General features: G+C 34.4%; 1 protein-coding gene across 1 annotated transcript in view; it reads left to right on the top strand.

Annotated features, from left to right (window-relative positions):
• The first annotated feature begins 5,062 nt into the window (after positions 1 to 5,062).
• Positions 5,063 to 14,333, top strand: part of LOC111055293 (endoribonuclease Dcr-1) — an 81,655-nt gene continuing 72,384 nt past the window's right edge. The window contains 2 exon segments of the mRNA XM_039432380.1: positions 5,063 to 5,242; positions 6,926 to 6,997. Of these exon segments, the coding sequence (XP_039288314.1) occupies positions 6,938 to 6,997 (60 nt within the window). The 5' untranslated portion in view covers positions 5,063 to 5,242; positions 6,926 to 6,937.

Raw genomic sequence — 14,333 nt, 5'->3', positions numbered from 1 at the left:
CCGATACAGATTTCTGAAGAAATCTGTAACATTTTTACTTATACCCTTCCTATCTCTCACTATTTTGCCGTGTCTATCCTTCACTCCAACTTTCCATTCTCTGCCATCAAATAACTGTCTTCTTAATTTTTTCAATGATCCGTTATTGTCTAGTACCTTTTTTATCAGTCTGTCTTCAAATGTCATAATATCCTTCCTAATACTGTATATTGTTAATTTACAAAGCATATCAAATTCAATTTTTTCTTGGATACTTTTGTTCTTTCTCTTTTTCATTCTTTCCCTTTTTAAAATCAATTCTCTTGTTTCATTAGATATTTTCCTCACTTTTATATTGATTTCAGGTACAAAAAAGTTTTTAATGATAGTTTCCAATCTATTGTAGCTTTCTTGCAGACCTTCATCCCTTTGTTCACACCAATTTTGTAATTCTGTTTCAAATTGTCTCTGTTCATTTGCTTTGAAAATATTTCTCCCTATATATTGTTCATTCCAAGCTTGCCTTGGTCTCCTATTGACGCATTCTTTTGTCAACTCGATGGTTATAAGTCTGTGATCTGTAACGAATTTCAGACTCCCTGTAATCTCGAACTGTTTTACAATTCCATTGTGTCCCGACAGCACATAATCAATTTCATTTTTATACAATTGATTGGGTGAAATCCAAGTCCATTTCCTACCGGCTCACTTCTTAAATGTATTGACTATTCTTAATCCTTGTTCTTGACAGAAATCCACCAGCTTTTGTCCTGCCTCGTTCCTTGTCCCATAGCCATATTCACCAAATATAAATCTCTCTCCTTCCTCTTGTTTTCCCACTTGGCTGTTGAAGTCACCAAGAATCAATAATATATTCTTCCAATTTCTTCTTTCCTCGTTTATAGCTGCAGTAAGTGAACTGTAGAAAGACTTGATCTCTGCTTCCTCGGCCATTGACGTAGGTGCATACACTTGGTGAATGTATAGTATTTTCCCCTGAGCTCTTAACTTCAACACTGCAATTCTTTCAGATATGCCCTTAAACTCCACAATTTTCATCTTCAAATCCTTCCTAACAAGAAATCCAACACCTTTATGCCCCAAAGTTTCTCCAAAGTGGTAGAAGATGAACCCACTGCTTCTTTCAACAGAAACAAGTAGTAACATTAGAAAGGCTGAAAAGTAAGTAGGCCTATAGTGCGGTCCACGTTATAATGACAGTATTTGATCAACTTCGGTTTTGCTATCCTTGTCTATCATTCGACAAAGCCGGTGGTACTATCCTTTTCTAGGTCCACAATGATGACAATTATGTTTTTGATGGTGTAGAAATATAATTAATCAATGCAGAGAATTGGCATCACTATCAATTCTTCTATCTTTATCCACTGCCATTATAACTTGGACAAAACTATAGTGTTCATTATAGGAGTTATAATTAGTTTTAGTAAATTATGAACTATTTTAGAAAATCACGAAATTAAACCAATAATAGCAGTAGCGGTATATAAATAAGTTTATCACTGTAGGTTAAGGTAGGGAAAATTATTATAAAATAAATCCAACTATGCTATAGGTACCTAGGCATCCAAATGGTGCATATTGGTCAACACTGAAATGGACTAGCGAATACCAGAAAAACTCATGTTCTGCTGACCACACTTTACACAACATCTCAAAGAAATTGGACATAGGCTATATTGCGTATATGTAGGAATTTGAGACTTATGATTGTGTATGAGACTTATGTGTGTTGTGTATCTGCCGTACCAGTATGCTAAGTAAAATAATAAACTAGGTACTCTATAGTGAGGTCCACGTTATAATGACAGTATTTCATCAACTTTGCTTTTGCTATCCTTGTCTATCATTCGACAAAGTCGGTGGTACTATCCTTTTCTAGATCCAACTAGGTTCTACTCCAACTTTTCTAGGTCATATTAATGCAAGATCAATGAAGCCAAAAAGTGTGCCAATGTTGAGGAGATTGCAAATGCACCAAACCCCTGTAAAGCCGCATGGAATCTGATAAACAAAAGCAGGGGTCCCTTTAGAGCATCTGGAGTTGCTTGTGAGGCTAGTCCTGATGAGTTCAACGAATTTCTTCTGCAGAATATTGAACAGATTGTCTCAGCTATAACAACTACAAATGAGAATCCAGTAGGTAGTGTGAAGTCAAGAAGAGTGAGAAAACTTCATTGGCAGGAAGTGACACCATCCAACATCATAAAAATTGTGTCCAACTTAAAAACTTCAAACAGCCAGGATATCTATGGAATGACTACTCTCATGTTGAAAGCCATTATTGATGTCATTGCCCGCCCTTTGTGTGAGATTATAAACAAGTATTTGAGGGCTGGAATTTTCCCTGATCTGTTGAAAACTGCACATACACACAGTACCTATCTATAAGAAAGGAGATCCTTGCACCATGAATAGCTACACACCTATATCTGTCATTCCAGTGTTTGCCAAGATATTTGAGATGGCAATGAAGATGCAGCTGGTGGAGTTCTTCGAGACTAATGAGCTCTTTTCTGATCTGCAACATGGTTTCAGAAAGAATAGGTCGATCGTGACAGCAGTTTCTGAGCTTGTCGAGATGATTCAGGAAGCTTTAGAGGGAACCAACTGCCTGTTTCTGACATTATGCAACCTGAGTAAAGCATTTGACTGTGTATCTCATGAAATAGTGATTGGCAAGATTGAGCAATATGGTGTGGGTAGTGCTGTTCTTTGGGCTCTCAATTCGTACTTGAATGATCAAAGAGAGGTCATATCCATTGGAGGTGCAAATTCAAGGGCTCTGTCCATAAATCATGGTGTCCGTCAGGGCTCGGTTCTGGGACCTGTATTATTCTTGATTGCAATCAATGACCTTGATCTTGAGGGGAGGGCACTGAAGTTTGCTGACAATACCACATTGATTTCTTCTGGCCCAAATCTGGCCCAGGTACAGCAGGAGGCTGATTTGCTGTTTAATGCTGCTGGAGGGTGGTTGGAAGCAAATAAGCTGCTACTGAATGTGGAAAAGACACAAAGATTGGTCTGTACACTGAGTCGCAGTCAGGCCATCAATGCTCACAGTGTGTCTCTCCTTGGATTCACCATTGATCCAAAGCTCACCTGGGAGTGCCATATTGAGGGCATCTGTGAGAGGTTGTCATGAGTCACCTATTTGCTTAGGAAGTTGATGCAGTTGGTGAGCAGGCCCTACTTGCTGGTAGTGTACCATGCGCTTTTTCATAGCATCCTGAGCTATGGACAGCTGCTGTGGGGTCATGCTTCTACATGTGAAGATGTCTTCAAGCTGCAAAAAAAGGCCATCCGCATTATTACCTTTATTGGATTTCTGGATCATTGTCGACCTCTCTTCCAATCCACTGGTGTAATGACCATCTACAGTCATTAAATTTCCTTGTGTGCTGTGTATGTGCGAGCATATCTTGACAAGTTCAACACGAGGAGTGACTTTCATGGTCACAACACTAGAAGTCAAGGTCTCATAGATGTGCCATACTGTCACTTTTCAAAGTCTCAAGATGCATTTCCTGCATTGGCCTTGCGGATCTTCAATAGGCTGCCAGGGGATTTGAAGATTTTGATCAAAATGAGACTCAAGTGTTGGCTTAGAAGAAATCAGTTTTATTCCATTCAGGATTTTTTTCGTAATGACTTGGTTGGCCTTGTCTGACATGTACTGCCATCTCGATAGTTGCAAATGTGATAAATGTGAAAAGTTATATATTTTAAACTCTTGATGCAACCCATCCAGCATTGCTGGTATTGGTGAAGAGGAAGGTAATTCAAGGTAATGTTGAATTATTCAACTTTTTGAGTGAATTCTATTGGAAGTACTGTATCAGAAACCAGAAATATCTACATTTAGTTACAACAGTAGCTCTTCACCCTGTTGTCAATATTTGCAGTAGCAGAAGTATTTGGGGTGAATTACAGCATTTAATTTGGATTTTCGTTTGATAATAATAATAATTAATTCATCAGCATTTGAATAATTGCAATATCTCAGTAATTTCCATCTGTAGCCTGGCTGGCCACTATGGATTAGTATAAGATGAGCGCTGCTATCCAGAGATTGTCGGTTTGGTGCAAGGTTAAGCATTCTTGACCAGCAATTGGGAGGATCAGGGTTCGATTCCCGGGCTGACAAATATTTTTTGAATAGTGATGCTCATCGAATTTCCATCTAGTTGTTTACCCTTTTGTCAATATTTGCAGTAGCAGGAGTCTTCGGGGTGAATTACAGCATTTAATTTGGATTTCCGTTTAATAATAATATTTTTTCATAATATTCAACCAATAATATGATTTTGAACTCATTGACAAAATAATCATCTACAGCTCCGTAGAAATATGCTACTTTCGACGAGTTGGAAAACGTTGTCAACATTTGATCAATACAATTTTTCGGCCGGGGGTGGTGGATTTCCTCGAGTAAACCAAGCTTGCCGAGTGCGTGATCGAAAAAGACTTAGTTTGTCGTCGTCCCAGTTTGACGAAATAGCCCAATTTGTCTAATTTTTCTTTTCGTTGTGCAGATTTTCCAGGCTGGAGGTTTGCTACGACCCCGTATTGGGGATAGCTGGAGTTCCGCCAGCCCTCAAAAGCACCACTCACAAAAAAATGGTCAGTTTTTAACTTTTCATGGATGCTACCAAAGTGGAATAGTGAATCCAGTTTCAAAGTTTTGAATTTCACATAATTTAACAAGCAACCACAAAGTAGAAGATTCTCCTCTTCCCTGTGAAGCAACTCAATAATAGTTTTTAACTTTCTATGGATGCCACAAAAGTGGAATAGTGAATCCAGTTTCAAAGTTTTGAATTTCACATAATTTAACAAGCAAGCACAAAGTAGAAGATTCTCCTCTTATCTGTAAAGCAACTCAATAATAATATTAATAAATTACTACAACTTTCAAATAGTTAAAAAGTCGTCTAATATTAATAACAGCAATTAACATTTTTGAATCTTTGCTGTGTACAGACGATATAATTTGATATGTGGTATTTAATCAAGAAGGCAGTGAGATTTATATATTCTAATTTGTAGGTTATGTATACTTCTTTAATTTTTAGATAATATTTATATATGAAGCTGTATTTGTTCGGGATCAATTATTATTGTTCAATTTAAAACTATTATACTTCAAATCATTAATATTGTGATATTCAACAGAGATAAAAGAGCTATATGTCTAAAATAGTTGGTCAAAATAGATATTTTTAATTCAATTTTCATGGCAAGTATAAAGTGTTGCTAAAGATATTAAAGCTGCGTTTACACCAAAGTTATTAACAAAATGTTTATTTTTCCGTCCTTATAGATTCCATTAGATTGAAAATAACTCATCATACAAATGATGTGCATATATGTGTTTGTCAACTTGAATACTTACTCAACCTCAACACTGATCAAGCTCCGTTTAATCTAATAGAATCTATAAGGACGGAAAAATAAACATTTTGTTAATAACTTAATCCTTATATATTCTATTAGATTGAACGGAACTTGACAAACATATTTGTTCATCATGTGTATGATAAGTTATATTCAATCTAATAGAATCTATATGGAATAATTATATACATTTTTGTTATAACTTTGGTGTAAACGCAGCTTAGCCTAACTGTTATTTTCATACAATTTGAGTGGTAAAATTATTTGATATAGTTCACTTTCAATAATAACTCAATAACTTTTGTTGAATCATTGTTTTTTTTTATTCTCGTTATATTTTACTTTCTAGTTATAAAAGTTAATATATTTCTTAATTAAGCTCACGAACGGACTCATGTCTTGTGAGCTTTACATTCTCTTGTAGCCTAGCCTACTTTAATTTTTTGTATTTATAGATTGAACATGTAAATTTGATTATTATTGTAATATTTTACAAGGAATGAATAAATTTGAATTTGAAATCAAAAATAAGTTATTATTATTCATATATTTCTTGGTCTTAATTTTACCAATTTATTTTAAATAAATAAACTTATAGGTTGTGTAGCCATAAGCAAATAATCAACTTAATTTGAGGATTAATAACTTTCTATCATCTTCATGAGTATCATATACAGATATATGTTGAATTTATAATTTAAAAACATTAATTTCTATATTTGTTTAAAATTTGTTAATTTTTCAATTATTTATTTATTCAAGCAATCTGAATCCAAAATTTATAGTTTTCATGTTTATTTTAAACTATAATTTTATAAATATTGCACACGTGAAATTCTAACCTTATCTTAGACTTTGTCACCTATAATTTTGGAAGAAAAATAGCACAAGCAATACCTTATTATTTTATCTACCAATGTTATAACATTAGTGTCATTTGCATTGTATATAAATGAAATCGAAAAATGTTTAAAGGGCGTGCACAAAAATATGCTTTAAAATACCTTATTCATATTAGGCCTATTTCATTAAAAACACTTCACTTATATGGGGTACTTTTGAATTAATGAAAACAATATAAAAATCTACAAGATTCTTAGAATCTACAAATAAAATATAATAAAATCCGTTTTCGAACTCATTAATTATTAGTGTTAATCCTCATTGTCTTTAAGAAAAATTGTGAAATGAATTTATCTTGTAGCTCGTTTGAGTCATGAAATGTTATGAGCTCTGGCTGAAACTCTTTTTGTTTTCTTTATCTTTATTATTAATTTTTATTATTATTATTATTTCAATTTTTGATTTACTCTTTATCTTATTCTCTTCTATAATTTTTTCATAATATTTTTCATCTTTCAAGTTTTCTTTATTATGATGTATGGTTATCTATTAATTGTGTAAAAAAGGCTCTTCATGGTATTGTCTGTGAGCCTTTTTACAGTATGAATATGTATATCAATAAATAAATTCATATGATTATATATTTATTTTACTGTTATAAAACAGAGCTTCTTTTTTCCAGGTTATTAATTAGATGGCATATCATTTTATTGACAATGTTTACACAAAGTCATTCACGCCAAAAGAATATCAGGTAAGAGCTATTTTTTCAATAATTACTATAGTGAGGTTCACATTATAATGGCAGTGTACGATTGACAATACTGTTGCTGTCCTTTTCTATCATACAACAAAACAGATATAGTGAGGTCCACGTTATAATGACAGTGAATAAAGATAGAAGAATAGCAATGGTGATTCTCTGCATTAATTAATCATATTTCAACACTCTCAAAAACATAATTGGTACCGTTGTGGACCTAGAAAAGGATAGTACCACCGGCTTTGTCGAAAGATAGACAAGGATAGCAAAACCAAAGTTGATCAAATACTGTCATTATAACGTGGACCTCACTATAGCACTATCTCTCTCTCGCTTTGCAATGTTGTCTATGCCAGATTATTTTATATTTACTTTTGACAGTAACTGTACAAAAAATTCTCAGCCGCCATTTTTTTCTTCATTTTATCAAAATACTTGAGTACACAAGTCGTGTAATTGATATAGCCTAAAATGTATTTTTGAAACAATGAAATAATTTTTAAACATTACCGTATGAGAAACACAAATTAAAATACCTGAAATGACATTTTAAAAGTTGATAACTAACCATCCTAGACTTCATCCATGCTTCAGTTAGCCTACACGTTTAGGTTAGACCTACTCGTACCGGTATAGATAATATTGGAAGGTTATTTTAGAATTATTTCCATTGAAATTACTTATTTTAAAAAGGATTTCTATTTTTCTATCATTTTTAAAAGAAATTGGAATAGAATACGTACCAAATAACTTAATTTCTGTTGTTTTGAAATTCAGACTGTTGTATCACAGCTTTTTAAATTAGCCGCTATTCCAGGTTTGTAGAAAAATAAAAATCTGATCTCAGTTATAAAAGCAAATTTTTGAATCAAATTATGAAAAAATATATTTTATTTATTAATTTGACATCAAATTGATTATTTTATCAAGGAAATAATATTATTATTAGATTAAATTTAATGGGATGAATTGAGTAACAGATGTGTACAGTCAGTGGCAAAATGGTGAGACTTGGCAACGTTTTTCTCCTATCTTTCTTCACTGCCATTATAACGTGGACCTCACTATAGTAATTTTAAGTTAGCTTCAGAAAATTTTTAAGCTTTAACAAATGTAGTGTAGAAGTTTAGAACGATGAGATCCGAGCATTGTTGCAAAAGCTATGAGTGTTTGAAATATTGATCCTTGAGGTGTCCTTATGCGAGCTTCTCCTCTAGGGAATACTGAAATGAAGTGCATCTAACGGGGGTTCTCTTAGAACATATTCTCATGAGCTTATATGATTGTGCGAAATATCAATGTGACGACAATTTAGTTGGTGATGATGGTTGAAGCTAAAAATTAGGTGTTTTTCACAATACAAGGAGCATTGATGTCAGGTGTACATGGAAATATATATGAGATAGAGCGCTCTACCTGATCTCAGATTGTAGAGCACAAAAAACGCTCAGAGGGATTTTGAATTTCACATGTAAATGGTAAAAATCGGAAGATATTGTTGATTAAAAACTGAAATTCTTCAAAATTGATTTTTTCTTTAAATTTCACTCATTTTTGATAATCATAATTCAGTTCTCATTAGAGATAGATATTTCCGAATGATCTAATTTTATTTAGAATTTTTCAATGTAAAAAAAAGCGAGAGCAAATTTTTCTGTCCGATTAACGGATTTGGCGGAAGTAGCTGAAAACTGGAAAATGAACCGAAAATACGAGATTTTTGGGCCACCTTGTATCTAGCACAAGAAAATTTTGCATGAAGAAATTGGTTCTGGATTTCTCTCATGTATCCAAATAATATACAAAAAATCAGAACTTCAATATTGCACCTCCTTTTTTATGTCTATATTGACTGGACTACAAGGGCTCTCATTGGCTGAAAACTTCAGCGTTCAGAGTGCGGTACGGCGAACTGTTGAAACAGGCGAGCGACACGGTGAACGGTTCCGAGTATGGTACGGCGAATGTTTAACAGCTGATTTTTAAATGAAACATATGCTCTTGTACAACTTATGAGTTATTAGTTCTCTCCTCATAAAACAGCAAATTTTTGTGGTGTAATGTACTACATAAGAATACATTTTATTCAACTTTTATTTAAATTTAGTTTACACAGCTTACATAATTCTTTTCAGAATTAAATTCTCTACAATTTTATTGTGAAAAATTATTTGTTTACTCGTAATTGAAGAAAGTTATTGGGCATCAAACGTAGAAGTCTGTGTTTTTCCAGTTAGATTTTTTGCATATTTCAACTTTTTTCTCAAAAACTACTCACACTACAGCTTCCAGACTAGTTTTATTCAATTTTGCAGATATTTTTCCATATGAATCCAGCATAAGTTTTTCAAAAACTAGTCCCCAAACAATTCAGCACCGGTGTATTTCACCAGAGGAACTGAATTCCGGGCGAAATCTTTCACTCTGTATAGCTCGCTAATGAAGCTTTTATGGATATATGTTTATTAGAACTTTTTTCTTATTTTTACCTCTACTATCTCGTATTAAATTATTTTACCATAATTAAGAATCACTCTGTATATCTAAGTGGTAGACAACAGTTCGTATGCTGCAGCAACACAACATCTGATACAAGGGCAGTTGAATTCGGCGTTCCGCAGGGATCTGTCTTGGGGCCTTTTCTCTTCCTCTGTATGATTAATGACCTGTCATCAAGTGTCCCATGCAGAACAGTACTCTACGCTGATGACACTAAGCTAGTCTCGAGTCATGCTGATCTGCAGATTGAAAATGAGTCCTTCCAACAAACAGCAGCCTGGTTTTCTGAAAATGGACTGCTCCTCAATGAAAATAAGACTCAACGTATTGTCTGTGGTCTAAGGGGTGGACTTACAAATCCTGTATCATCAGTTAAACTTTTTGGGATCCATCTTGACGCGCGACTGGACTGGAAATCCTATGTGGACGGTGTTTGTAATTAACTGTCTACAGTCACTTTTGCTCTCCGGAAACTTAAGAGACACAATTCCTGTAAATAAATTGAGAACTGTGTTCTTGGCTCTGTTTCAATGTCATATAGAATAAATATGGCCTTAAACTATGGGGTAATGCTCCCTCAGTAAAAAATATACTTTTGTGTCAAAAGCGAGCTCTTAGAGCTATGTTAGGAAAAAGTCCCAGAGAATCTTGTCGACCTTTCTATATCCAATTGAAATTATTAACTGTTTACAGCGTGTACATATTAACTGTTCTATTACATGTTAAGAAAACCATATCAAACTATGATGAACGTGGCTCTTTGCACAGCTTTAATGTAAGATCTAGTCATATTATTAATCTCCTTCGGTGTAGACTGAAAAAGACACAAGACCACTGGCTTGTGGTTGGTATAAAATTACATAATAGTTTACCTCTCCATGTAAGAATAATAGCTCCTTTCAATGAATATAAGTGTAGACTTCAAAGGTGGTTTGAGAAGAAACCTTTCTACTCTATTGCTGAGTTCTTGAATGAAACTGAGTTTGACATGTAGGCTGTGATTCTTGATTTGAACTGTGATATGGATGTTTTCTGAATGTATGTTTCTTGTTTGCTGTGTTTTGTTTTCTGTCTGTATTGTCTGTTTACAATATTATTTTAGCTGTTGACTTTGTTTTGTGACACCCAACTGTTGATCTTGACTAGAGATTTAATAAAAATGTGATGTTTCTAAAACTGTAAGACTGAACTGAAATTAAGTAAACAATAACTTGAAACTGTAACTGAAAATAATTAATTGATTGATATTGTTCTATGTCTAACAATGTAATTATTATTTTTTAATCTTTTTATTGACAATACTCTATGTTTGAACCAAATTCTTGAGTTAATAAAATTTATTTATTTACATCCAACAAGTTCCCCCTATTAGGAAACTGAATAGACAATGGGCCAAGAATAATGAAGAAAAGGCACAGGCATTTGCTGATCATCTTGTGAATGTCTTCCAGCCAAACGTTGCAGCTCAAGAAGATCTAGAAATTGAAGGTAACATCATGCAGGAAAATCAAGAACTAATGAATGTCTCAGTAGAAGAAGTGAGAAAGGAAATAAAACTTATGAATGCTAAGAAAACTCCAGGATTTGACCTGATAACTGGCTTAGTCCTGAAGCATCTACCAAGGAAAGCACTCATCAAGCTAACAAACATCCTGAATGCTTCATTCAGACTCAGATTTGTACCAGGAGTCTGGAAAGTAGCTGAAGTTATAATGTTACTCAAGCCAGGAAAAGAACCACATGAAGTAGCTTCATACAGACCAATTTCATTGTTACCTGTGTTATCAAAGTTGTTTGAGAGGATATTATTGAGTAGACTCAAGCCAATAATTGAGAGAAAGCAATTAATTCCTAATCATCAATTTGGTTTCAGAAAAAAACACTCCACAATTGATCAAGTACATAGGATAGTTAATATAATAGAGAAGAGCTTGGAAGAAAAAAAGGTTTGTTCAGCAGTTTTTCTCGACATAGGGCAAGCTTTTGACAAAGTATGGCATGAGGGACTTCTTTATAAACTGAAGAAAATGCTTCCTAAGCAATTTACAGAAATATTGCAATCATATTTGACAGGAAGGTACTTTAGAGTCAAATATGAAGATTCATATTCTGATCTAAGAGAGATAAAAGCAGGAGTTCCGCAAGGAAGTGTTTTAGGACCAGTCCTTTATCTTCTCTTCACTAGTGATATCCCTAATTTGGAGGAGAATACCACAGCCACGTTCGCAGATGACACCGCCCTACTAGCAGTAGACAGTGATGTTGGTATTGCAACAGCGAAGCTTCAGAGATCTGTCAACAAGATACAAGACTGGACCAAAAAGTGGAGAATGAAGCTCAATGAGGAAAGTCGATTCATGTTAACTTCACCAACAAGAGAGCTGTGTACCTTCCAATCAACATCAATGGAATTAATATACCACATGAAAATCAAGCTAAATACCTAGGTATGACTCTTGATGCTAAGCTTCGCTGGAAAGAGCATGTCCAAAAGAAAAAAGAAGAACTGAACATAAAATACAAGAAATTCTACTGGCTTATTGGAAGAAACTCATCACTTTCAATACCAAACAAATTGCTCCTCTACAAGCAGATCTTCAAACCTGTTTGGACCTATGGAATACAACTATGGGGCTGCACCAAACAGAGCAACGTCACCATCATACAAAGATTCCAGAACAAGGTGCTCCGAAACATCGTTGATGCTCCCTGGTATGTGCGGAACAGCGACATCCATAGGGACCTGGGAGTCAACATGGTATCCTGTGAGATTCAAAGGTATGCAGAAAGTCATGAAGAACGGCTCCACCAACACACGAACGTCGAAGCAATCCAGCTGCTAGACAACGGAGGGTTGGTGCGGAGACTGAAAAGAAGGAAACCATTTGAATTGGTGTGCAGTGAAAGTGGTGTCTAGTGAAAAAGCAGAGCAGTGATTGAGTGAAATCTAGCTTAAGTAGTACAGTTAATAGATGTACATAATAATTATTAGTAGGTAGCAGTAAGAAATTCTAAAGAGAGTTTCACTGTAGTCCATATTATATACAATTAGTAAATTAGGTTTGATAAAATTTGCTCATTAGTCTCAAGACTAGATAGCAATAGTAATGTGATTAAAAAAAAAAAAAAATTTACATCCAATTCCGACTTTGAATTGGAAATTTGAGAAAGTTGCAATTTTACACGAATTGGCAACCTTGTAATTTCTTCAGATGGAGGGCCAAGTCTCAACTTATTTTACACATACTATAAAAGGCGCGATATTCGGTGGAATGCACGGTTTTCTGCTTGGTTCGAGGTTCGGTACGGCATGTGTGGACGCACCTTTAGGTTGCTTCCGGAAATTTTGTGAATGTTCAATTAGAAAGGAGAGAATTGCTGAGGAGTCAATCATTCAGATTCTTCAGAGCTAAATCTGACGCATGGGATGCCAAGATGAAACTCTACAATGCAGTAGTGCTTCCTTCAATTCGTTATGGCTCTGAAATTTGGAGTCCCGGTTGTGTTGACATTTTTGGAGAAGGCACAGTTTTGTTTTTTAAACGTGTTCTTCTGTTGAATGTCACATTACTGAGTTGGACAGTAAGTTTGGAGTTGGGTAGGTTGAGGTCACACTGTATTCAAAAGAGCTTTTGGATTTCTTCTAAGAGTCCTACAGATGTACTTACTAGAAGTAGGTACCCTAAACTCGGTTTCTCGGTGTGGTTGTATTGTTCATTGGAAAAGAACAATATACATGGAGCCTCGGGATGTTCTCTTCATAAGAAGTGCGGCGATTAAGGTATTGTAATCACATGGGGAGATAGGGTTGACCTCTCTCAGAAGTTGAAAGTTTTTGAGGGAATTTTGTTGGAAAATCACGCAGATAGTTTGTATGCTGAAAATGTAGAAGCAGCACTCTACTCTATGAATTGCCCCTACTATAGAAAATTAAAACCAATTTTGAGATAGTAGAACAGCTTGAATTCCAAATGCCCATTGTCAAAGTTCGTTGTGTCACTTAATTACGAATGGCAATTATTACATGATGTATTTATGTACTGGTCCCTATGTTGATAATAGAGGCACAAAATTGAATTGTATGTCGAATTGTCCTATTTATAATATTCGTGAGAGAGAAGATGTAGAGCATTTGTTAGTCCGTTGTCCAATGTTCAAATATTCGTTCATACTTTCTTGGAGAGTTCGCCCAAAATTTAGTATCAGATGCCGACAAAGTGATGACACTTGTCTCAAATTTGAGTGAAAGGAAAATAAATAGATCATTCCTTTTTGTAGCAAAAGCCAATGTAACTCGCTCATTGGTTTGTGGTGTTGATGATACTTGAGTAGATGATTCCTCAAGTAGCATTTCCTATAATAAATATGTTTAATTTTTATTGCATGCCCCCATGTAAATAGATCACGTTTGGAATTACGATCCAAGTAGTCTTATTGTGACTAAGCTGTGTTCATTACACTCATTAGCACTTACTGCCTGTAACTTAATTTGATAGCTTGAAATGTTGTAGTTCAAATCTAATGTACGCTATTGCTATGTAATGTACCTGTAAACTTGTTAATATGCTTTAAAGTATTGTTGTTTGAGCTGTAATTATTCTATTGTTGTGTCATTTAAATTTTTCTTCTAATTAATTTTCTGTTATGCAGTGATATTCTATTACTCTTGATTGTTTATCTAACACTAATGAGTAGAGTAGGATTGTGAACAAATTTTATGAATTATGGGTGATAATTTGAAATTATTCAGTGGTAGTCCTGGTTGGACTATTTTGAATTTACCTATTTATAGTGGTTGTTAAAAAATATTAATGAATTGCAATAGATA

The sequence above is a fragment of the Nilaparvata lugens genome, chromosome 7, assembly GCF_014356525.2.
Source record: "Nilaparvata lugens isolate BPH chromosome 7, ASM1435652v1, whole genome shotgun sequence".
NCBI lineage: Eukaryota > Metazoa > Arthropoda > Insecta > Hemiptera > Delphacidae > Nilaparvata > Nilaparvata lugens.
Note: the sequence above shows the minus strand (reverse complement) of the source record. Positions and strands in the feature narration are given on the sequence as shown.